We start from the raw sequence: 26615 nt of genomic DNA on the forward strand, positions 1-26615 counted from the left end.
GTGATAGAAAATATCACAGTAATCATAGTAATACAGTGAAAATGAATGTATAAAGTACAAAAAGTGACAAACATACAAAAAAATAAAACACACACTTTTTATTATAGTAATAATTGCAGTTTACTCCCAAATTACCCCTAACCCCTCCCCAGATTACCCGTAACCACCGCACGTTGCCCGTAACCACCGCACGTTGCCCGTAACCACCGCATGTTGCCCGTAACCACCGCACGTTGCCCGTAACCACCGCACGTTGCCCGTAACCACCGCACGTTGCCCGTAACCACCGCAAATTGCCAGTGACCCCCTCCAGATTGCCCGTAACCACCCCAAATTACATGTACCCACCCCAGATTACCTATAAGCACTTCAGTTTATCAGTAACAATCCCAGATTGTCTGTAACCCTTCCAGGTTGCACATAACCCCCCCAGGTTCCCCGTAATCATGCCAGATTACATGTAACCCCCCCCCAGATTGCACGTAACCACCGCGCGTTGCCTCTGACCACGCCACGATGCCTCTGACCACGCCACGATGCCTCTGACCACGCCACGATGCCTCTGACCACGCCACGATGCCTCTGACCACGCCACGATGCCTCTGACCACCGCACGTCGCCTCTGACCACCGCACGTCGCCTCTGACCACCGCACGTCGCCTCTGACCACCGCACGTCGCCTCTGACCACCGCACGTCGCCTCTGACCACCACACGTCGCCTCTGACCACCCCAAATTGCCAATGACCCCCTCCAGATTGCGGTGCCCATGTCAGATTACAGGTACCCACCCCAGATTGCCTATAAGAACTTCAGTTTATCCATAACCACCCCACATTGCCCGTAACCACCCCACGTTGCCCGTAACCACCCCAGATTGTCTGTAAGCACAGCAGGTTGCCCGTAACCACCCCACATTTCCCGTAACCATCCCAGATTGTCTGTAAGCACAGCAGGTTGCCCGTAACCAGCCCACGTTGCCCGTTACCAGCCCACGTTGCCTGTAACCAGCCCACGTTGCCTGTAACCAGCCCACGTTGTCTGTAACCAGCCCACGTTGCCTGTAACCACCCCACGTTGCCGTAACCACAGCAGGTTGCCCGTGACCACCACACGTTGCCCATAACCACCACACGTTGCCTGTAACCACCCCGCGTTGCCTGTAACCACCCCACGTTGCCTGTAACCACAGCAGGTTGCCCGTGACCACCACACGTTGCCCATAACCACCACACGTTGCCCGTAACCACCCCGCGTTGCCTGTAACCACCCCACGTTGCCTGTAACCACAGCAGGTTGCCCGTGACCACCCCATGTTGTCCGTAACCACCCCAGATTACCTGTAACCACCTCAGGTTGCCCATAACCACCCCTGGTTGCCCGTAACCACCCCACATTACCTGTAATCTCATTTTTTTTATTTTATTTTAGTAACTGCGCTATTCTAATAACCATTACTAGCTGCGGTTTTGCTCCTGTAAATTGGCGCTCCTTCCCTTCTGAGCCCTGCTGTGTGCCCATACAGTGGTTTATGCCCACATATGAGGTACCGTTTTACTCAGGAGAACCTGCGTTACAGATTTTGGGGTGAATTTTCTCTCCTGTTCCTCGTCAAATTGAGAAATTTCAAACTAAACCAACATATTATTGGAAAAATTAGAGTTTTTCATTTTTACTGGCCAATTTTGAATACTTTCCTCTAATACCTGTGGGGTAAAAATGGTCACCACACACCAAGATGAATTCTTTGAGGGGTGTACTTTCCAAAATGGGGTGACTTTTGGGGGGAATCTATTCTGCTGACACTACAGGGGCTCAGCAAACGCACCTGGCGCTCAGAAACTTCTTCAGAAAAATCTGCACTGAAAATGCTAATTGGCGCTCCTTCCCTTCTGAGCCCGGCTGTGTGCCCATGCAGTGGTTTATGCCCACATATGGGGTACCGTTCTACTCAGGAGAACCTGCTTTACATATATTGGGGTGACATTTCTCTCCTGTTCCTCGTGAAATTGAGAAATTTCAAACTAAAGGAACATATTATTGGAAAAATTCGAGTTTTTCATTTTTACTGTCTACTTTTGAATACTTTCCTCTAATACCTGTGGGGTCAAAATGGTCACCACACACCAAGATGAATACTTTGAGGGGTGCACTTTCCAAAATGGAGTGACTTATGGCGAGATTTTACTCCGCTGGCACTACAGGGGCACTGCAAACGCACCTGGCGCTCGGAAACTTCTGCAGCAAAATCTGCATTGAAAAAGCTAATTGGCGCTCCTTCCCTTCTGAGCCCTCCTGTGTGCCCATGCAGTGGTTTATGCCCACATATGGGGTACCATTGTACTCAGGAGAACCTGCGTTACAAATTTTGGGGTACTTTTTTCCTCTTGTTCCTCGTGAAATTGAGAAATTTCAAACTAAACGAACATATTATTGGAAGAATTCGAGTTTTTCATTTTTACTGTCTTCTTTTGAATACTTTCCTGTAATACCTGTGGGGTCAAAATGGTCACCACACACCAAGATGAATTCTTTGAGGGGTGTACTTTCCAAAATGGGGTGACTTATGGGGGGTTTTCTCTCTGCTGACACTACAGGGGCACTACAAACGCACCTGGCGCTCAGAAACTTCTTCAGCAAAATCTGCATTGGAAAAGCTAATTGGCGCTCCCTTCCTTCTGAGCCCTGCTGTGTGCCCATACAGTGGTTTACGCCCACATATGGGGTACCGTTGTACTCAAGAGAACCTGCATTACAAATTTTGGGGTGCTTTTTGTCTCATATTCCTTTTGAAAATGAGAAACTTTAATCTAAACGTATATATTATTGGAAAATTAAAATTTTCAATTTTTTTACTGCCTAATTGTGAATACTTTCCTCCAGCCCCTGTAGGGTTAAAATGCTCATTATACCCCTAGATTAATTCTTTAAGGTGTGTAGTTTCCAAAATGGGGTCACTTATGGGGGTTTTCAGGATACCAGACTTCTAAATCCATTTAAAAAAAGAACTGGTCCCTAAAAAAATCAGTTTCACGAAAATGTGATAATTTGCTGATAAATTTCTAAGCCCCATAACACCCTAAAAAAGTAAAATATGTTTACCAAATTATGCCAGAATAAAGAAGACATATTGGTAATGTGACTTAGTAACTAATTTATGTGCTACGACTTTCTTTTTTTAGAAGCAGAGAATTTCAAAGTTCATAAAATGCAAATTTTTTTAATTTTTCATGATATTTTGATGTTTTTCACAAAAAACACACAAAGTAGTGACCAAATTTTGCCACTAACATAAAGTGCCATATGTCACGAAAAAACAATCTCAGAATCGCTAGCATACGTTAAAGCATCACTGAGCTATAAGAGCATAAAGTGAGACAGGTCAGATTTTGAAAAATTAGCCTGGTCATTAAGGCCCAAACTAGCTGCAGCACAAAGGGGTTAAGGACGGAGCCAGTTTCCGTTTTTTCCTCCTTGTGTTTAAAAGGCCATAGCACTTGCATTTTTCGTCACTAATTGTACTTTGCAATGACAGGCTGAATTTTTCCATAAAGTACACTGCAAAACCAACAAAAAATTCAATGTGTGGTGAAATTGAACAAAAAAACACGCTTTTTTTTATTTAGGGTTTTTTTTTTGTACGCCATTCGCCCTGGGGTAAAACTGACTTGTTATTCATCTTCCTCAAGCCGTTACGATTACAACGATATGTAACGTGTATAACTTTTATCTGATGGCTTGTAAAAAATTCAAACCATTGTTAACAAATATATGTTCCTTTAAAATCGTTCTATTCCCAGGCTTATAGCACTTTTATCCTTTGGTCTATGGGGCTGTGTGAGGTGTCATTTTTTGGGCCATGATGTTAACTTTCTTTCGGTACCTTGATTGCGCATATACGACTTTTTGATCGCTTTTTATTACATTTTTTCTGGATTTGATGCGACCAAAAATGCACAATTTAGCACTTTGGGATTTTTTTGCGCTGACGCCGTTTACTGTGCGAGATCAGGAATGTGATTAATAATAGTTCGGGCGATTACGCATGCGGCGATAGCAAACATGTTTGTTTATTTACTTTTATTTAAAACATGGCAAAAGGGGGGTGATTCAGACTTTTATTAGGGGGGGGGCTTTTTACTAATAACATTTTTTTTTTTTTTTTTTTTTACACTTCTACTAGAAGCCCCCTTGGGGTTAGGGTTATTCCCCCCCCCCCCCTGGGGTTAGGGTTATTCCCCCTGGGGGACTTCTAGTATAGGTATACTGATCTCTCATTGAGATCTTTGCTGTATACTTATACAGCAAAGATCAATGAGATCGGCATTTGGATGCTTTCGGCTGGTGCGCCATTTTGGAGCTGACACCCGGCCGGCATACACATGTCAATTGCTCCTCCAGGACAATGTCCCAGAGGAGCGATCCACCCCACTAGACACCAGAGAAGTGCTGCATCCGGTAATTGGATGTAGCTGTCATCTTTGACAGCTGCATCTGATTACTGTATTAGCGGGCACGGCGATCGGACCGTGCCCGCTAATAGCCATGGTCCCGGGCTACACGCGGCACCGCGGCGGTTCAGAACGCCTCTTGTGGGCGCATGACGTACCGGTACGTCATGCTTCATTAAGAGGTTAAGGGGTTAATGAGAGTCGGCTGTGGGATCACCGCTGACTCTCATTACCTCGGCCCCGGACACTGATGTGAGCAGGATCGCTCTCTCTGCAGCACTCCCGCTCACATCAGGAAGCCCCCGTCAGTACAGGAACATATATATACATTCCTACTGCACAGGGTATGTGCAGTAGGAACGTTTATATACAGATTACTGACTGGAAGGGGTTAAGGACAATAACTGCATCACCTGCCAAACGGATCCCAGGACAGATCTTGGATTAAAAGCAGCTATCCGAAGGTACAAGTGGTTTGGGGAGGGCAGATTGTGGGTACAGAGTCGCTTTGAATACCTGATAGATCACATTCCTCTTTTACCCAGATAGGGAGAGAGCAATCAGTCAAGGTGTGGAGGAGTGCCTTGATAACTTAGAGCCCCATTTCTGGCAGGTTATATTAGTATTGCTCTGTAATGCTATTGAGCTTTACAGTAGATCTTACATTATTGAGGGATGGGGGGGTCCTGTCAGTGTTTCATGTTGTCTTTTGTTTGGGTAGCATGAAACGGATGATGGGTTCCCTTTTATATTTAATGTAAACTAAAATTGCATTAAGTGGTAATAGCATCTGTTAGTGAAGGAAAATTAAATATTTTACATTTTTGCATGATTTAGACCATTGGTGTTGTGTTACATGGATTGTGTCAATGAACTGGATCTCTAACACTTACGTGTTCCTTTTGCTTGCATCCTACTTAGCATGCTATTGTGGTGGCAGCTCTCGTGATGTGTTATGTGGGACAGACAAGGATAACTACGATGGCTTTGGAAACTTCTCCTGCCAAAAGTTGTGTGGCAAGTAAGTTTCAACAATTCCGACACTAATAGTTGACAATTTAGAAACATTGGCAGTAGATGGGTCTTAGTGAAGAACTCTGAGACTTCCCATATGGTGGGATCATACAATTACTTTATCAAAGTTTACTAACTTGTCATGGATCCTTTTTTGAAACAATTACCCCATAATCTGAAATTGAAATAACAAAAACTTTTCTTAGATTGCTACTTAATAGATTTGATTTTATTCGAGTGTTTTGGTTTTTCTTATCTACATAAAATTAGGTGAATTATTAGAAAGCTGTGTTAGAATGAGTTAATGTACCACATAAACAGTGCACTTGCTTATTTCTAGAAAATTAAATTGTGGAAAACATGGGTGTACAGAGGTGTGCCATCCACAGCCCTGCCAGCCTTGTCCTAGACTTCCCCAGATTGTGCGGTTCTGCCCTTGTGGACAAACTCCGTTGAGTAAATTGCTAGAGTTGGGTTGTGTGGACCGAAAAACCTGCACTGATCCAATACCATCTTGTGGGAAGACCTGTGGAAAACCTCTGCCTTGTGGTTCTCATGGTAACCTAAACAAGCTTACTTTTTCTTACTCTTATACGATGCATGATTCTTGTTCTTTTCATATCTAAATATCCAGATATTTGCTCTCTGGGGATGCATGTCTATTGCCTCCGTTGCGCTGCTCCCAGGTCCTGAAGGATGTTTTTTGGATAGAACTTAGGAATGACGCATTCCCAGCTCTTCCACCTGAAACATCACAGCCCAGCTGCTGAGCGATTGCACTCAGTGACTAGGGTGGTCTTAGTCGATCACCCGGGTATGTGACATTGCAACTGGAAGAGCTGCAGGTGCCCAGTGGCTGTCAACAGGACCCCTAAGCAGTGCTATGGGGTATGGGGATGGGTAAGAATGATTATTTTCCCGCACCCCCTGGCTTTCTCCCTTTTTTCAATTTCAATAGACTTTTCCATTAAAATCGGCGTTCTGTTACAGTATATTAGGCGCGTTCAATTAAATTGTGTTTTTCAATTTGGTTGGATGAATTTTTTTTTTTTCTATGCATTATTGTAGCTAAGCAATAATTTCTTTGTCATGTCAGATTTTATTCATACCTGTGAGAATCTCTGTCATGAAGGAGAATGTGGCCCTTGCTCTCGTACGTCTAATATATCCTGCCGATGTGGCTTTAAAACAAAGGTATTCCATTTAAAGACTTTTATGTTTTCCTTCTCTCTGTTTAATGTTAATGTCAGGCCCTAGAAATAGATACATTCCAGATAGAACTGGAGCATTTAAAGGAGTCAAAGGGAAACTATGAGCAGGTTAGTGCATTCTTATAGCAGACAACACAGAGAGTCACATGTTGCCTTTAATAAGGTGCTGTGATGAGGCCATTTGGTGCACCCAGTCACTCAGTATGTATTCGCAATGTGATAAGAGGAGTAGATGGCTGTATAGGTGCCGCTGCCAATTTACCAAACGGCCTAATTTACATATTAATAAAATCATTATTAAAAACCGCGCACTGGAGCGCCATATTAAAGGCACCATGTTACCTCTGTGTAAAGTCTGCTCTAGGAATGTATCAGCAGGTTAGGGTGCCCTGACATGGTAATTGATTCAATGAATGCCATAAGGCACATTTACATGGAGGTTGGGATCATGTTTGTGATTCTAAACATGTAACATCTAGCAATTTCCATGGCAGAAGAAAAGCACAGACAAAAAGAGTAGCTGTACGCAGGAACCATGTAGATTTATTCTACCAGTGCAGAAAGTGATTTACATGAAGGCATTGTTTACTATTGACATATACCCTGTCTGTTATAGAGTTTTATTTATAGCCAAATAGCTCATTTGTGTTTACAGCCAGAAAGCCTAGTGGAAGACTTGTAATAATAGTACTGGAGATACATAAATGGAGCCAACATATTTGTAGACTGCTATATGAAATTCCATTGAACACTTTAGTGGTTGTTCTGTCGGCTTAAAGAGGTGGTCCAGGTAAAAACTTATCCCCGATCTCTATAAAGGGCCCCTGCCATCTTTGTTATGAAACAGCTGCGGGTGCGGCATGTGACCACAACTCTATTGATCCCTATGGAGCCGCCAGAAAGACCCAAGTTAGCGTTTTCCAGCTCACTCTGCTCTTTCCAGTGGCTCCATAGGAATGAACATAGCCACAAGTCACGTGCCGTGCCGTATTCATAACAAAGAAGTCGGGGGCCCAATGTGGAGATCGGTGGGGGATAGAGGAAAAGTTGCCTGGACAACCTCTTTAAGGCTGGGTTAATACTGCATTTTTGCAATGTTTTTTTTCTCCTGTTTTATGCATTTGTTTTTTGTTTTTCATTTTTTGTTTTCAAAAAAATAAAAAAAATTGATCAAAACGCATTTTTTTTTAAGCATACACAAAAATGTAATCACCACATTTTGTGTATGCTAATAAAAATGCATTTTGATCTGTTGGGGGGAAAAAATGCTATTGCGTTCCTTTTGGGGGGGGGGGGGGGTTCCCATGTCTACATAATACTCTTTACGGTAAAACTGACTAGATATCTTTATTCTATAGGTCAGTCCCAACACAGCAATATGAATGTTTACATAGCCTTTCTATAATTTTTCTATTTTTTAACAGTTTTTTAAATGTTCAACTGTGTTCAACATTTTTTTTACTTTTTATTATGTGCAAATAATTATGATTAAAATTGCTCTAGTGATTAAAATTGAAACTGGGCTTTTAGATTATCCGTCATCAATAAGTCAAAATGGGCCCTTACTATAAAGACTAGATTACATTTAAGGCTGCATTCACGTGTTCCGTGTTCTCTCCAGGAAACATAGACAACATGAATGATGAATGCATGTCCTGAATTGTTTCCCTGCACGGCATGGATGTATCGATATCATGTCGGGGGCGGGCAAACAGAGACCCAGTAAATTAGGGAGCTACGGACAGGAAAAGCCCTGTAATGGACTGTTTTCCCGCCCAGCCTGATGTATTAAGGTTATGCCGTGCGGGGAAACCATCCAGGACAGGTATTCACCATGTCGTCCGTGTTTCACGGAAGGAACATGCAGCCTAACTGTCCAGAAAATTTACACAAGATATTATGTAGGTAGGGATCCCCTTTTAAGTATTTATTGCTCAAAGGTTACAGTTATTCCCACCATATTCATCTTTTAAATTTAAGAAATTGATGCGACAATTTTAGCTCTTGCGTTCTTCATTGTATTCACTAATATACTCTGAATTCTTCATTGTATTCTTTCTACAGGAAGTTCCCTGTGCACTGATACAGAATGATGGTAAGTTTATTGGCTGCGCTCACTACATCAAATTCTGACAATGTGAGATGTTCTTAGAAACATTGTAATTGGTTATATTGTTGTGGTTGTTGATGGGGTATTCCCATCTCTGCTAAGATAGTTCTACTTATAGGGCTTGTCAAGTTTAACATTTTAGCAAATACATTTAGTTGGCAAGCTTGCCTCCTCCTGATAATGCTCCCTCTTTCCCTCCCATTGTTGCACCTTGTCTGACTTACCGAAAAAAACAATCTGCTCTAAAAGTAGTGGATGTGGATATATATATATATATATATATATATATATATATAATATATTATATACATACACACACACACACCAGACCGCTGCTTTTAGAGTAAAGTGGTGGTTGGTAACCTTGACAACAAGCTGTCGTCAATGGGAGAGAAAGAGTGGCATAAGGGGAAGGGTGCAAGCATGCTAAATGAATGTATGTGCAAAAATATTTATCTTAACAAGTCCTACTAGAATAGTTACATTATAATTATATTATTCGAGATGGAAATATGTTTTCAACACTGTTTTTGCTTTTCTTATTATCTATCTTTTTTAATTAAAATACATTTTTATTAAACATTTAAACACAATTTTCCTTAAAGTTCTCACAAAACCAACTCTGCCATCCCCTTTAATATAACACAATGTGATTCATCATTATCCAAAAAAAAAGTTCCCGTGGAGTCTCAAAACACAGGACTATCCCTCTGGGAAGGACCCGGCCAAAGGTGTGGCTCCTGTGAGGAAACCACAAAACCACCATATTTAGTGACCCTATAAGTCAATGTAATGACAAGGGGAAAACCAAGGCCAGGTATCCATCCACAGACAGCTGTTTCAGGGTGTTGCCCCCTTATCAGTGTGGAGCAGGATTCTGGCTAGGTGGGAGCAATGCCTGGTAGAGCCAAAGAGGCAACAGTCTCTGGTAATGGCACTTTCTGTTTTTTCTATTCTTTTAAGTACTACTAAGTTTAATGTAGTTGCCACCCTCAGTTTAGATTCCTTCATAATAAGTCATCTTCATACCCAATTAAATCTGGTTACCTTTCTATTTGTGTCTTGTAAGTTTTCTACTCCTTTTTAAAGAGGTTGTTGGGTGTTTAAGAATAAAGTTTCTGAACCAGTCAGGTCATACTCATTTAAAGGGGTGTTCCAGCGAATATATACTTTGCCATTAGTGGCTGTGTCAGGAACTATAGGGCTGCTCAAGCCCTTATCCCAGCAGAGTTACTATCATTCATGCAGCGTTGGCGATGCTGCGCCTTCCCTGATGTCTTGGAGACCCTGGATTTGAGGAAGCTGTCTGTGTCAGTAGCTCTGCAGGCACTTCATTCTTCTGCATATATACACTTCCTTTCAAAGTTTCTCACAGATTAGATCGGGGGAACTTTTTCCAGGTGGAATTCAGCATTTTTGGACATGTATAATATGTCCTGCTATAGTAAAGGTTAATAGTTGAACCCACTGAACAGTAACCACCTCCAATTTTCCCACAAGGAGGGTGGGATTTGCCAGGCATCCTAATACTTTTTACTGGCCAAGCTGAACACCTTATGGCCACTCTTGTTTCTTGGAAACTAGGATGACCACCATTGTGGTTAACATTACCGATCACTTAACACTTTAGTGGTAAATTTACCTAAAACCAGTTTGTATAGGTGTATATATTTAAATAGGAGTCCTAGGAAATATAGGTGAGAACCCCATCAAGGTTATTATAACAACCATAATTGTAGTCACAAAACATGCTATTAATTAATGGCTAAATAGAATAGTAAGATATCAACAAATGGATTTAACAGAGGGGATCTAGTCTATTGTAGGTGGAAATGCCTCTAGCTCCCTATTTCACCACAAACACAGGAGTGCTTGGCATACTCGGTGTCATCTGGGACAATAACCAATAACAAATTGGCTGCTATTGAGTAGGAGTCACCTGCTGTGGTGAGAAAATGACCTGGATTTTAAACCAGGGTCATTGTCTGGGATATCAGATTTACAGATGGCTCACAGGATATCAGCTTGAGGGAAAACTCTTTGGAGTCCTTATAAGCAGTGTGGCCAAAATAAGTCCAAAATTATTTATTAGTGCATCTCAAGCATTTTACTTTACATACCTCTGGTTATTAGCTGGATCATTTTACCTACAAGGGGACTTAACCTCTAATGATCATCATATATTTCAAAGCCTTAAACTATTTATTTTTCTTCTGCTTTCCTACTGTAGAAGATCTCACATTTATTTGTGACAAGCGTTGTAACAAGAAGCGTCAGTGCGGGCGACATAAATGCAGTGAAATTTGCTGTGTGGTGAGTTTGTGTGTTTCATGTTACAGAACACCTACTAGCTCTTGTTTGCTTATATTTGTTATGCAAATCTCTGGTACAGTGAAGGTTACTTAAGGTGGCCATAGCTTGTTCACTTGCATGCTCGCCTTGCTAAACTCCTCTGACATCAGCTTCTCTCCCATTATAGTATCATAATAGTTCTCTCCCATTATAGTATCATCAAAGTATCAAGCATGCTTAGAGTACCTGTTATTAAAAAGAACTTGTGGTATGTTAAACGTTGTTAATAACGGCGGCTGTCGCTGCTAAGACCAGCTGTGATCAGGACATATGGCATGGGAGAGCGTGCAGCAGCCATGCCATTAAGCCCCCCCACACCCACATAGACACACCCACATAGACAGACACACCCACATAGACAGACACACCCACATAGACAGACACACCCACATAGACACACACACCCACATAGACACATACACCCACATAGACACATACACCCACATAGACACATACACCCACATAGACACATACACCCACATAGACACATACACCTACACACGCACATACATACACGGACATCTGCTTCTGCACTGTCTCCATGACTATATATCTCCTGATCACAGAGAGTTTCACTGCTGAGAATGCCTGGGAAAGCGAAGCGAATTGCTTTTCAGAAAGCCTTATGATGGAATTGATTGATTGGCATCGACAGCACTTAAAGGGGTATTCCCTCCCAAATTATTTTTGCATTAATACATTGCCCACCCCTAGCTTTCCATCTTTCCAATATAAAGTTATGGATTCTGCACAGTTTTGCTGTTTTCTAGATGCATTCACCCCCACCAAATGCATAGAATCATCAGACCTCAATCCAACCCGACACGCTCCCTGCTCCTGGCCCGTACCCTCCGAGACGGCATCACGTGTCCGCCATCTCTTTAATGGGCCGGGTTAGCGCTTCTCACCCAGTCCACTGAAGCGAGGGAGGACACTGAGACAGTGACTGCTGCTGATGATGATCACTGTCTCCCTCTCTGACAGCAGCTCCCCCGCCCCCCTGCATCTCAGCACCCGGTGGCCGTCCGTCCCGAATTTACCTCCCGGTGGCCGCCCCCCATCTCATCCCCCTGGTGGCCGCCCGTGGCACGTCCACCCCCCGCCCCCCTCACATCTCACCTCCCGGAGCCGGCTGTGCCCACCCCGCATCTCATCCCCCCCAGTGGCCGCCCGCGGCACGTCCACCCTACGCCCCCCTCGCATATCACCTCCCGGTGGCCGCCTGCGGCAACGTCCACCTCCCCCCGGATCTCACCTCCCGGTGCCGGCCGAGGCAACATCCACCACCCCCCCAGCCCCCGGGGGACATGTTTGCGAGATGCCAGTCTGTTGAACTACTGCTCCCAGCCATCCCATAAGTGTCTTCCACTCTGCCCTATGTGTTGCATCATGCCCTGTAATCTCGGACAGAGTGGAAGACACTTATGGGATGGCTGGGAGCAGTAGTTCCACAGACTGTCATGAGAATCATCAGGCAGAAGCATTACATGATGGGAAATGTAGTTTCCTATCTTGGTTATAGATCGCTGTTAGAAAAACTTGTAACTCAGGAACGGCTGCAGCTAGAAAGACTGGAGACAGTTCAAAATACTCAGGGGGGCTTGGGGGGAATACCCCTTTAAGCCACACAGCAGGGGGAAGATGGCACATAAATGGGTCCTCCCCTTAGTGTTATAATAATGTTGTAAGTTTGTTTATGAGCAAGGACCATTTATTTGGACTACTCTGATATGCTATTCTATATTTCTTCACAGGACAAAGAACATAAGTGCTCCTTAATCTGTGGTCATAAACTGAACTGTGGCCTTCACAGATGTGATCAACCATGTCATCGTGGGAACTGTCAAAACTGTTGGCAAACAAGTGGGTGGTTCTTACCCCTGAGCTACCAATTGTAGTTGACACTAGAGATCCTGCTTAGAATAAACTGATCTCCATTTGGAGGAGTGTTTAAAGAGATATAGGAATATGACATCCTATAAGGAGAACATTATAGGCTATAGAGTTAATTATGTAAGTTTTTGTGTAGCGTGTGTATAATTTACAAGAAGTTGCCCACAGTGTGATAAATCTGTGCATATTTACAAAGTCACACTGAAAACTTACTAGTAAGATTGCTCAGAGCTTGTGTAGATTTGCACAAAAAATTTGAGTTAGGGTAGCTTCACCCATACCGTTTTGCAGTGGATTTGATGGTGCAGAATTTCAGCAGATTTGATCCAAATAACTGAACACTGCATTAAATCTGACCGGATCCTGTACATGTAAATCTACTAGAGATGAGCGAACCGTGTTCGAGTCGATCCGAACCCGAACGTTTGGTATTTCATTAGCGGGGGCTGCTGAACTTGGATAAAGCTCTAAGGTTGTCTGGAAAAGATGGATACAGCCAATGACTATATCCATGATTTCCACATAGCCTATGGGCTTTATCCAACTTCAGCAGCCACCGCTAATCAAATGCCAAAAGTTCGGGTTCAGATCGACTCGAGCATGCTCGAGGTTCACTCATCTCTAAGAGCTACCCTTACCATAAATTTTTTGCTGCCACATACATTTTTCTCTTGGAAGGCGGACCAGGAATATATCAGCATTGTAGTCATGGGTTTTTGTTTTAAAAAGTTGCAAATTTTATGAGGAGTGTGGAAAAACATCTTGAGTACACAATAAATTCCAAAAAAGATGACTAATTTTTTATTATATCAATTATTATCCTGTTTTTGCTGTTTTAGAAGCAGCGGAACTATGGGGCAAATTACTCTTGCAAGAATGCCAGAATTTGTACATGCTGTGTACAACATTTATTATGAGTATTATACAATTTTTCCCATGCAATTAAAGGGAGCATTGCTTCATTGAAAAGAAAAGGGGCACAGCTTTAAGTAAGAGGCTTCTGCCAAAATTTGGTTTTAGTGCAAATTTAGCCAACCAGTATTTAGTGTAAAAATAAAAAATGCCCAAGTTTATCAAACAACCTGAGCCACTGTGATAAATCTGCCACATTTTTAAGAGAACTGAGCCGTCTGCACCTGGCTCTGTTTCCCAAATTATCTCAGAGCCGTGGCAAACTTCTGATCGGTGGGCTGTTAGTTGCTCTTCCTTCCCCATGAGATGTGCATAGCCTATCCTGAGTATTGTCAGGTGATCAGCTGTGATTGAAAAATAACCTTAATGGTGCGTTCACACCTACAGGATCTGCAGCTGATTTTCTGCAGCAGATTTCATTTAAATAACTGAACACCGCATCAAATCTGCTGCAGATCCTGTAGGTGTGAACGCACCCTTAAAGTGAACCAGTCAGTGCATTTTACTCACTAAAGTAAAGGAAGAGTACAGTTGAACTTCTTGCCGTGAATCAGTATACCGTATTTTTCGGACTATAAGGCGCACCTTCAATTTTAGCCTGCTAAGCCATCCAGGTTCATATATAAGGCGAGTATTAGAAGCAAACAATGGGCACTCAGGCATGCAAACACGGCTAGCTAGACCCTTAGCCTGGTCCGGGCAACAGTCACTGTCACGGTGGTGCTCTACTGAAAATAGTGAAGTAGATAAACGCACGTAGAAAGTATACAGTGGCACTCACCGGATCCTTAAAATGATGCTTTATTTCAGGGCATATACAGAGCAACAAACAAGTGCATTCCACTGGAAAGGAGCTCCTTTCCAGTGGAATGCACTTGTTTGTTGCTCTCTATATGCCCTGAAATAAAGCATCATTTTAAGGATCCGGTGAGTGCCACTGTATACTTTCTACGTGCGTTCATATATAATGCGCACTGGACTATAAGGCGCACCAGACTTCTGCATGGAGCATTGTGGCCACCATAGTTAGGAGCCTCAGTACAGTACAGTGATGCTCTATAACCTCCGGCCACTAGGTGGTGCTATTGAATGAAAGTCTATGCCTGAAGCCTATGCCTGAGCCTGTATCCGGGCTGCGGAGAGAGCAGGGAGAGTGGTACAGCGCTACAACGGGAGAGCGGTACAGCGGGAGAGCGGGACAGCAGGACAGGCCTGCAGAGCCATGGGCCGGGAGTCCAGGTGAGGGAGCGCTGTGCTGTGTGGCGGGGAGATGTGAGCTCAGCAGCCTATTTGCGCCATGGAGGCCCGAGCTGTCCCGGTCCATATATAAGGCGCACTGGACTATAAGGCGCACTTACAATTTCTTAGAAAATCATAGTATTTTAAGTGCGCCTTATAGTCCGAAAAATACGGTACATATCTGTTGCTCCAGCCATGAATGCTTTAGAAGTTTTATGCTAATTGGGAAATAAAACCCACAGGGCATTCACGTTGGCTACAAAACCTCAGCATCATTCAGACCCTTGTCTCCTATCTAACATTCCTATGCCTGTAAGTAAATACCCACTCTTTAGATTGACAGGCAGAATTCCCTATGAACTTTTGTCTGTTAATTTGCATTAAACTTTTAAAGCTTCTCTGGGCACTGGACCGATGGATTGAAATAGGAGTTATATCTCCTGATTAAGGGTAAGAAGCCTTATTGTACACTGTCTACTACTTCAGTCAGCAAAAGTCTGCTGACAGGTCCACATTAAAACACATTGGCAACTCTGCAAAAAGTAGCATTGTAGCCTAGGCCTTACTGGTTTGTTAAATTATACTTGCCAGATAAATATTCAGTTGATGCATGTACAGTATGGGATTGGCTTGAAATAGGTTGAGTTGGAGCAGAATCTGTGCTGAAACATGTTGACATAAGTTATATCACAAATTGTTAATTATGCATTTTGCATCTGTCAGTCATTGCTGTGTCGGTTGATATTTTAACATCATTTTTCTTTTATTTAAGGCTTTGATGAACTCACTTGCTATTGTGGAGAGTCTGTTATTTACCCCCCAGTACCATGTGGCACCAGGCCTCCAGAATGTAAGAACTCTTGCACAAGACAACACGAGTGTGAGCATCCAGGTATGCCATTCACTTTGAATAACATTTTACAATTTGTCTTATTTTGAAGATAAAAGCAGCAGTCAGCACTCTTAATAGAAATATTGTGTCTTTACTCCACACCACAAATGCAACATTTCAGCTTTAGAGTAAACCTTTTTCAAGACGAAACATTGCATATGTTTTGTGGAGTAAGACAAAATTTTTCTACTGAAAGTGCTGTCTGCTGCGTTTATTTGGATTGTCAGTGGTCCAGTCTGGAGAGGCGTGCACCTATCTACAGTCAAGTAACTGGTGTCTTAGTGCTGCTTTCCCTGTGGCTCTTATTCTGAAGATAGATATGAAACATATAATAGTAGTAGTATTATTTATTGTTATGTATCAAAGTATAAACATCAGACATTGAATGTAAAAATATGTATTTATATATATTTTACTCTTAATTTTGTTCTCCTTTGCGACCTTCCATTTAATACCTGTGTCTAAATACTGAAAATATTATGTAGCTTTTATAGTGTCACGGTCGTTATAACTTTCAAAGTAAGAATCAACAGTAGATAGGATATATAAAGCAAGTTTGCAATATACATTCATAATTTTTTTTTTTTTTTATCATGCTGTAAAACAAAGCTGAACTTACCAGAAATCCAGGTCCAGTCTCCAGAAGGCAGATTTTCTGACTTGCGCTGATTGTAAAAAACAGACTAAACATAGGAATTTCAGCCAGTACAGAGAGTCACGGCTCAATGTGTCCATCAGTCACACGACTGCCTTCTCTCTGTGAGCGCTCAGATGGCCTGGGAAACATGGGACTTCCTGTTTTCTGAGACTTTTAGAAAAAAAAAATGTCAGAAAACAGAAAGTGCTGTGTTTTCCATGATAAATTTAAAAAATGTAAATAGAAAACTTTATACTACTCTTGATTTAGATTTTGGAAGTTATAACGACAGGTACAGTTTAAGGTCGACATCAGCTTGACCAGATCAACACTGAAGCGTCAGTTATTACAATTATTACCATTTCTCTCTCAATTTATCAATTTTTTTTATGCAAGATTATGAATTCTGGTTACCATAAAGAAATAAGAAGTGTATAATTGGATCTGGGATAGATGTAATTATCTTCTATATGTGATGGCTTGATGTATACAATTGTTAGGGATGTTGGAAATTGTCCAGCAATGTAATTAACAACTGTGAGTTTAAGATTCCTTGACAACGGTAGAAGGAAAATTGTTAATTTCTGGTTTCATCTTTTAGAATTCGCTAATGTGTGCACTTACTGATAAAGCCAAAGAAGGTGGGGGGTTGTAGACTTAAAAAGAACCCATTTAGATGAATAAATTGTTTAAAAAAATATATAAAATTAATAAATAAAGAAGCAAAAATTGCAACCGAAAAAAAGGATTGCTACAGAAAGTAAAAAGAATGTTTTTCATTTAATGTTGGTCCCCTTAAAAATAATCTGGATGTAATGGTGAAGGGGGAGAAAGAAAAGGCAAAACCTATTAAATACATTCCTCTCAACTGTATTCACATAGGAGAATTGTATAACAGATGGCATTACTAGGGGTCATGTAAATTCTTCCAAAAATCTTACCTGCCTAACACAACAAGAAGTAAGACATCGCCTTAAAAACATTAAAATCCATAAATCCCTGGGCCCAGAAGGTATCCATTGCAGAGTTTTGAAGGAATTAAGTACTGTGATAGACAGACCCTTATTCGTAATATTTATATATTTTATATAATGACATGGATTATTCCACAAGACTAGCACATAGCTCATGTGGCACCAATCTTCAAGAAAGGGTGAAAAAGTGATCCTGGAAACTAAAGGCCTGTAAGTCTAACATCTATAGTGGGTAAAGTATTTGAGGGCTTTGTAAGAGATGCTATACTGGAGTATCTTAATGAAAATAATCTTATAACACAGCACCAGCATCGGATTATGAGGGATCGGTCCTGGCGGACTAATCTGATCACCTTCTATGAGGAGGTCTGTTATAGACTGGACCTGGGGGACGCTGTGGACATTGGGGGAGATTTATCAAAGAGTGTAAAATTTAGACTGGTGCAAACTGCCCACAGCAACTAATCACAGCTCCTCTTTCCTGTCACCAGAGCTGGAAGCTGAGCTGTGATTGGTTGCTGTGGCCAGTTTGCACCTGTCTAAATTTTACACCCTTTGATAAATCTTACCCATTGTGTATTTAGACTTTTCAAAGGCATTTGATACTGTGCTGCATGAAAGGTTGGTCTGTAAAATGAGGATGCTGTGATTAGGGGGAAACATGCAAATGGGTAAGTAACTGGTTGAGTGATAGGAAATGGAGGGTGCTCATTAATGGGACATACTCTGATTGGTTCACAGTTACCTAGTGAAGTACTGAAAGGTATCGTGTATTGGGTCCACTTCTTTTTATATATATATATATATATATATATATATATATATATATATATATATATATATATATATATATATATATATATATTTATAGAGAGAGAGAGAGACATTGTAGGGGATACAGAGTAGAATCTCCACTTTTGCAGATGATACTAAACTGGGTAAAGCAATCACCACAGAGGCGGATAATAAAATATTACAGAGGGATCTGGAGAAGCTAGAAGCCTGGTCAGAGAAATTGTAAAAGAAGTTTAATGTGGATAAATGTAAGGTTATGCACCTGGACCATAGAAAAGTACCTGGAGATATTGGTGGAAAGTAAGCTCAACTTTAGTCACCAGTGCCAGGCAGCGACAGCCATGGCTAATAAAATATTGGGATGTATAAAAAGGGGCCTAGATGCTAAAGATGAGAACATAGTTTTGCCTCTTTATAAATCACTGGTCAGACCACATGTGGAAAAAGGTGTAAAGTTTTAGGCACCTTTTATATAAGAAAGACATGGCTGAACTGGAGCGGGTGCAGAGGAGGACGACCAAGGTCATTAAAGGAATGGGTAGGTTACAGGTCCAAGATAGTTATCAAATATGGGGTTATTTAGTTTAGAAAAGAGTGATCTTATCACAATGTACAAATATATGAATGAACAGTACATAGATCTTTGTAGTGGTCTTTTTACTCCTAGCCTGTAACAGTTACCATCCACCACCAGCACAGACGCGGATTCTTTACTGTAAGAGCAGTGAGACTATGGCTAATTCATTAAATACGTTGAAGGAAGGCCTGGATGCTTTTCTTGAAAAATATAATATTACAAGTTTATGGACACTAGATTACATGTGATAGGACGCTGATCAAGGGATTATTCAGATTATTGCCGTCTGATTGGATTTGGGAGGAAATACTTCTCCCTGTAAGTAATTTGCATCTGCCTTTTTTTTTGCCTTTCTCTAGATCAATAGGGTTTCTCTAGGTTAAACTGTGTTTTTTCCAACCTTATTAACTATGTTACTATCACCATGAAACTGCTACCTAAACTATCGGCAGCATGTTATAGAGCTGAAGGAGCTGAGTGGATTCATATATAACTCTTTATGGGAAAAGATTAAAGCATAACTATAATTTTAAGTAGCCAAAAATGAAATTTCTCAAATAAAAAGCCCATGTGCTACCCTTTAAAAAGAGCCCTAAAATGTGTTGATAATGTATGTGCTTGCTGAGATAACCTCAGTTGTTTGGCTCAGAAGAATAAATGAATTTTTCGTCTGGCTGACAAAGTGGGCATAGTGGGCATGGACCAGCACCTTAGCAGATGGTGTCACACACACTGGGATCAGATACAGAGCCCCAGCAGATGGTATCACACACAGTGGGATTAGATAGTCATCTGCTCTCATTACACTGTAGGATAATGTCCGTCATGGAGGTGGGGGCACCTGCTGCAGACTTCTGATAGTGAATGTTATATGTACTATGGAAGGACTACAGCTGTGTTGTGCTGGGACTTGTAGTCCTCCCCTCAGTCACTCACCCACTCTCCCTCATGCAGTACATTTGAATCATGGCTGGCATGTTCCCCCTGGGTGAAGCATTGGGGACTTGTCCCTCCATCCCATTCAGGTCCCCTCCCCTGCGCTGCTCCTCACACACAACACCCGGCACATCAGCTCTGCTAATTGATCTCTGTGAGGGAAGGGGGGACAGTAAAGGAGGTGGGGGAGGAGGTTTTGTTTCTCTCTGTGTCAGGGCTGTTATCTGATGCTGCTGTCAGATCGTACAAAACTACTCAGTATGGATTCCCAGGAAGGGAATAACACAGAAGCAAACACAGGGCTCAGAGCACATTCAGCTTCATGTATTTAAAAAACTGTTCATTTTAGCTTATTAATGTATATTGCAAAAATTCTTATCATGGCCTAAGCTAACTAAAACTAAATGGTCAAAATATTTTATAGTTATGCTTTAAGTATAACTTGTAATTTATTCATTTATGTTTCCATGCTAAGGAATCCAGTTTATTAAAGGACAAGTGCCATGAAAAACTTTTTCCCAGTAATTGAAGCAGATTAGAAAGTTATATAACTCTGTAATATGCTTCAATCACCTATCTGCCTCCCTTCCATGTCTTTTCCCCCCTCCACCCCCTACCAGGAAGTGTCCTAACTCACACAGACCTGATTACTGTCGTCACCGTCACCAAGCTCTTCTCTCAGCTCCTTCTCCTGTTACACTAGCCTCCCCCCTCCCCTGCCTTGTCAGGTGACAGGCTTGCTCACCTCCGATTGGCTGAACAACTGCAAGCCATCACTTGTCACATCTCACTTGCTTATCTTCCCTCCGACTGACTCCGGCACTTAGGCAGCTCCCCCCTTCCCTCATACCCTCTCTCCTGCTGCCGTGGACTCAGTGAAGGAATCATGTCACTAGAGAAGATAAGCTGAGCAAGCAGAGTCACCTGACAAGGAGGGGGAGGGGGAGGCTGGTGTAACAGGACCTAGAGCAGCCCTCCTGCTGATGACTCATCCTCACAAGAAGGAGCTGCCTGGTGACGACAGTAATCAGGTCTGTGTGAGTCAGGACACTTCCTGGTGGGGGATGGAGGGGGGAAAAGACAGGGAAGGGAGGCAGATAGGTGATTGAAGCACATTACAGAATTATATAACTTAGTAATGTGCTTCAATTACTGGGAAAAAGGTTTTCATGGCACTTGTCCTTTAAATGACACTGTCCACTGGACTCCTTAACACAGAATAATCAGGGATTTCAATCCACATGATACATTTTATACTATACCTTTTGCCACAAAGATTTGATATAGAAGATAGCATTGTTTTGATGGCAGATTCCCCTTAAAGGTTATATTTTATATACATTGTTTGTGTGTTTTTGATGTTCATTTCAGTTGTGCCTTCTTTTTCTATGATGTTGTTTTTGTAAATCCTAAAGAAGCCCCCCAAAAAATAACTTGAAAAATACAATATCAACACAGCATTATTACAAAGGCTCATAGTATCTGTATGATATTGTAAACATACAATCCTTTGTTGCCTGTGAGCGACTTTCTTTTTGAATATGTAATGAATTTTCAATATGTATGTTCAAATATTACATAAGCCACTAATAAAATATCGTTAAAAAAATATATATCAACACAGCATGAGTGTGATCCCATCTGCACACGTTTGCTTGTAAATGGGAGATGTAACCTTTATGCTTTGAATGTTACTTTCTGTTAATTGTCGTCATGTATAACCTTTATTTGAATCACTTGGTGGAAATGCTGCACTTATTGGCAAATGACAATTTCCTTTCAGCAGTCCCACGTTTTGACATTTCGACTTTAGATACATTGATATGTTTTGCTTTTACTGCTATCTAAAAAATTTTTTTTTTTTTTTTTTTTTTAATTTTTAGTTTTTCATTCATGTCATAGTGAAGACAAATGTCCCCCGTGTACATATCTGACTCAGAAGTGGTGTATGGGAAAACATGAGGTAAGAACTAAGTGTTGCAAGAAATTGTGATTTTTGAAGTCTAGTCACTGGCTGGAGTGTTGGGAGTGCGATGGAATATCTGTTAGGAGGTAAACTAACAGCAGGTTAGAAGAATCTAACCGTCTGTTAAGTTACTATAGTGCACTGATTCACCCAGCCTCCCTGACCCTCCTTACTAATACTTATCTGGTGATGAGCAGAAGAGTGACATCTCTGCAGAGCGCTGTCTGAATTTTCATGAAGAGGGGCAGTGGATCAGTGCACCAAACAGCTTCATAAATATATTAATAAAACACAGGATTGCAATAAAACAGCATCCTCACTGTCTCCTGCCCTGTGGAAACCTGGGTTTTTAACCTGCTGATAGAATACTACTTTAAAAATAATCAAAGAATCAAGTTATTTATGCTCTGCCTGGGGAGGAGGGGGCATGCATAAAAAGACCATATGCTTACCTTTCTTGCCCATGCTGGTGTCCTGCTCAGCCAATCGCTGCCAAACACAGTAAGTGCTGTGAATGAAGACCAACTTCAGGAAAGTAGGGGCAGAAGTCAGAAAGGTAAGTGTATGGAGTTTTGTATGCCCTCAGGCTAAGCACATTACAGAAATAATAACAGCTCGAAATACCTATTCACTCAGATACAAATTTTGTTTTGCGTTTTATTGGGCTGAAAAACATTAAAAAAGAAAGAAAAACTGCCAGCAGTTTTTCCTGTGTTTTTAGCAATTTTTTCCAGCAGTTTTTGTAGTGTTTTCTTTTAGTGTAAATTTGTATAGGGGGTTTGGCGCAAGCATTTTATCCCTAACATTTATTTAAGTACAAGTCGTGTGATTCCAGGATTTGTTAAAGAACTTGCTGTGCTGTAACAAAACTGCAAACAACCTGAAAGACTCCAAAATACCCAGAAAAAATGCCACACCAAAAAAGTCGGAGGTTTTGTATTAATTTTTTCCCACTGACATCTGGACGCAGTGTTTTTAAGCCAAAAAGAAAAAACCATGTGCCAGTTCTGGCATTTTAGTGTTGTCTGTCCAGCCTTAGCCTGTTGATCTCCAGAAGTGTTGTGCATACAAGACTTTTGTTAATAGAGTTCATTATCACATAGCAATGCTGAAGAGAATACTGAACACTGTTTAACTATAGAAGTTAATAGTGAGGAAGATGTTACAGCTGCACTAATTTTGTCCATGTGCTGCCCATGACAGCCTCTAGCAGCATCTTAGTGACAGAATACAGACTGCTGTTGACAACACATTTTCATCTAGTAAGTTTTGCCTCTGGATGTGATTCAAAGCACTGTAATCTCCATGATGTCACAAAGACGGGAATAATAAGAACGTTGCTGTGCTTGGTTTGCAATACTCATTCCCAATTCTGCTGGTTTCAGTTTGTCCAGTCTCCAGTTCAGCTCCACTGCCTTGTCTGATGTAACCTAACACAGCATCATGAGGCAAACTATTAAGTTTGTGCAGGGTTTAAGCGGACATACAATAATGTGATATAGAATATAACACTGGGCAGTTTTCCCACCTAATAATTGTAAAATTCTTCTATTTTCTTTACACAGCTTAGGAACAATATTCCCTGCCACCTCACTGATATTTCATGTGGCCTGCGATGCAACCAGCTGTTAAAATGTGCAATGCACAAATGCAAAAGGATCTGCCACAAAGGAGAGTGCCTCATAGATGAAGATTGTAAACAGCCTTGTACACTTCCCAGACCAGACTGTGGCCACCCATGTTTGGCTCCCTGCCATCCCGCCCAGCCCTGCCCGCCTTCTACTTGCAGTGCAATGGTACTTTTATTGTTATAGGAATAGCGATGTTGCTAAATGAATAGGTTTGATCCGTATTATGTATGGTAAAAGCTGTCCTAAAATCTTTTCCTAATATTATTCTGCTAGCCAGAGATTTCTGTTATGTTGTGGGAATCAGCTAATCAATTTGTGAGCAGCAAGGACATTGGGGTTGCCCAGCAAAAATGAGAAACAGGGCGACTGTGATGCTGGGAGGGTAAAATAACTTTATCCCAGAGTGATACTGTTACCCCCTTTGTGTTTGAGGACTTCTCTGTACAGCTATAAAGCCTAAATTCTGCAGTTGTCATACCTTACTTTATTATAGATTTCTTGGTGCTTGGTCCAGGGAAAAATGCTTTTTATCATTGGTGGTTTGTGCCACCTGGGCAGGACTTCACGGATGCAGTGCCACTTAGCCCCGCCAACATTGGCACCATAGGCCCCGCCCCCTTCCTGGCATCATTCTCATCTAGGCCCGTCCCCTCGTTGGACATTGAAATTGGAAGTGGTGCTGCAGCCGTGAAGATAAAAGATAAAAAGCATTTTTCCCTGGACCAAGCACCAAGACATCTGTTATAAAGTAAGGTATGAAAACTGCAGAATTTAGGCTTTACAGCTGTGTAGAGAAGTCTTCATACAGAAAGGGGGTGACTGTATTACTTTGAGTTACATATTGCTTAAACTGATGCACTGTAACAGATCCACATCTGTATGAGCAAAAATACTGTATCTAAAAAATGTATGTTTCTATTCACTCACAATGAGCAGATATCCTGAAAATGAGGCTTTTGAAATATTCCATTTTACAGTAACAAAGCCGCACTAAATATTTGGAATCTGTCTAGTGTACAGTAGACCCATGTTATTTGCAGTCCCCACTTTGGTAGCTCTTTAGTGATGGGAGAGTCGCTGTTTCTTGGTTCTAGTATTTATGGGGAAATGTCAAGGTTTATCTGTATCGAAGGATTACAGCTAGTTTGAGACACTCTGTGCTTATGTCTTACATGATCTTTAGGTAGATCTCCAGTGTGAATGTGGACGAAGGAAAGAAAGTGTGATTTGCTCAGCTGCTTCTTCTGCCTTTCAAAGGTTAGTGCTACATAATATGTAGTTTTCACTCAATATTATTATGAGATAGTAGGTACATGACTGCATATAATCTTGCAGTAAAAAAATTGTTCTCCCATGGACATAGCCACTAAACTCCTAATTTACTTATTTTTTCGTGACAGTATTGTATTTTTCCATTCACATCTCTACACATTCTCACTTTTCTCTTTTGCCTGTTAGTCACTCTGCACATGCTTTACAGTTTAAAATATAATAATGGCAATATTTGTTTACTGTTTCTAGAATAGCTGCAATATCTATGGCCGCAAAGCTCACAGAAATGCAACTAGGTGATTCAGTGGATATTGGAAGACTTGTCACCAAAAAAGAGATGAAGCAGACCAGGTTAAAAAATCCATTTTTATTCTCTAAAATAAACTGTGAATATGTTCATGAATTTAGCGAACCTGTGCATGCATGTTGTACATATAATGGATCTGGAGGGCCTGCCTAGCGGGTGCACTCTGAAAGTATTGCAGGGAGATACTGCTTACTGCTGAGTTTATTAGTACCTTTATAAGTGGAGGAGAAAGCAGCTGATCCCACCAGTCAGGACACAGAGCCTACTGCCTGAGTATTTAAGTAGAAAATTTGTGTACCTAGTGTGTTTTGTATTGTATTATGTGAAAATTAGTGTACAGAATAAATGTGCATAGGTAGGTATGTATATGATGTTATACTGATATTGTAGCAAACCAGTTTTGTATAATTCTGAACTAAGAAAGTCCAAAAAGACCAGGGCCCATGGTATGCTTATCCACCCGACTATTATCATAATGGATTAATAACTGCAAAAGAAAATAATGTTGTAGACCAGGGGTGTTAAACTCAAATACACAGAGGGCCAAAATAAAAAAAAATGGACAAAGTCGCGGGCCAATCTTAATATTTAATGATGAGTGCATGCGGTGTTTACCCAGTCGCCCTATGACAGCACCCCTGGAGAGGACCTCCCACCGCAGGACAGGAAACCTGTGAAGATAAAAGTCTGACACACCTCTCCACACCTCAGTTCAGGTTTCCTGTCCGGCGGATAGGAGGCCTCTGAAGAGTCCCTTCCTGGGATGAAAATCTACCTTCTCCACGCCGGCTGCAGGCCCCCCGCTTGGCGGTTGCAACAGAGGGGGTTTTCCTGGAGGCAGAAGCCTGTCCTTAGACAGCAGCCTCAAGCCTGGTAAGAGCTCCGGACGGAGCAGGTGCCTCCCCAATAGCTTCTGGAGCCGTGCGGGTCCGGGGGCTAGGGCAGAGCGGGCCGTGCCTGTCTCTCCGGCCGAGCGGCGTGCGTCCCGGGCGTGCGTGGGGCGTGCGCTCTGGCGTGCGTTCCACGTGCGTGCGGACGCACGTACGCTGATGCGTACGCATTGACGTCAGACGCCGCTAGCGGAAGCGGTGTCGCGAGGGAATGACGTCAGACGCCGGGGCCGCCGCATCCGACGCTGTGGAGCTCGGTGGCCCGGCAGGTTCATAAGGCCTGGGGACGCACTCACCTCTAGTCCATAACTCCGACGCGTCCAGGAGTGGAGGACTCTACCAGCCAGCCACACCTGTCTGGTGAAATATACTTCCAGCCTCAGCATGTCTGAATCCTCGGGCAGGAAGGATAAGGGACGCCACGATCGCTCCTCGAGGTCTGATAGATCGGAGAAATCTGAAAAACATCAGAGACCTGAGAAGCCTGACAAACCACCTAAGAGTCCGGTACCGTGCAGACCAGAGGGACATATTGGTGAGAGTTTTTTATCTTTCTC

The 26615-nt window shown here is 42.0% G+C and overlaps 1 protein-coding gene across 1 annotated transcript in view; it reads left to right on the top strand.

Annotated features, from left to right (window-relative positions):
• NFX1 (nuclear transcription factor, X-box binding 1) overlaps positions 1-26615 on the top strand; it is a 118130-nt gene that overhangs the window by 61051 nt on the left and 30464 nt on the right. The window contains exons 8-18 of the mRNA XM_069958167.1: positions 5372-5471; positions 5805-6022; positions 6561-6658; positions 8740-8770; positions 11016-11098; positions 12892-13000; positions 15954-16073; positions 21876-21955; positions 23524-23754; positions 24773-24846; positions 25111-25212. Of these exons, the coding sequence (XP_069814268.1) occupies positions 5372-5471; positions 5805-6022; positions 6561-6658; positions 8740-8770; positions 11016-11098; positions 12892-13000; positions 15954-16073; positions 21876-21955; positions 23524-23754; positions 24773-24846; positions 25111-25212 (1246 nt within the window). The remainder of the gene's footprint in view (positions 1-5371; positions 5472-5804; positions 6023-6560; positions 6659-8739; positions 8771-11015; positions 11099-12891; positions 13001-15953; positions 16074-21875; positions 21956-23523; positions 23755-24772; positions 24847-25110; positions 25213-26615) is intronic.

This window comes from Dendropsophus ebraccatus, chromosome 2 (genome assembly GCF_027789765.1).
Source record: "Dendropsophus ebraccatus isolate aDenEbr1 chromosome 2, aDenEbr1.pat, whole genome shotgun sequence".
NCBI lineage: Eukaryota > Metazoa > Chordata > Amphibia > Anura > Hylidae > Dendropsophus > Dendropsophus ebraccatus.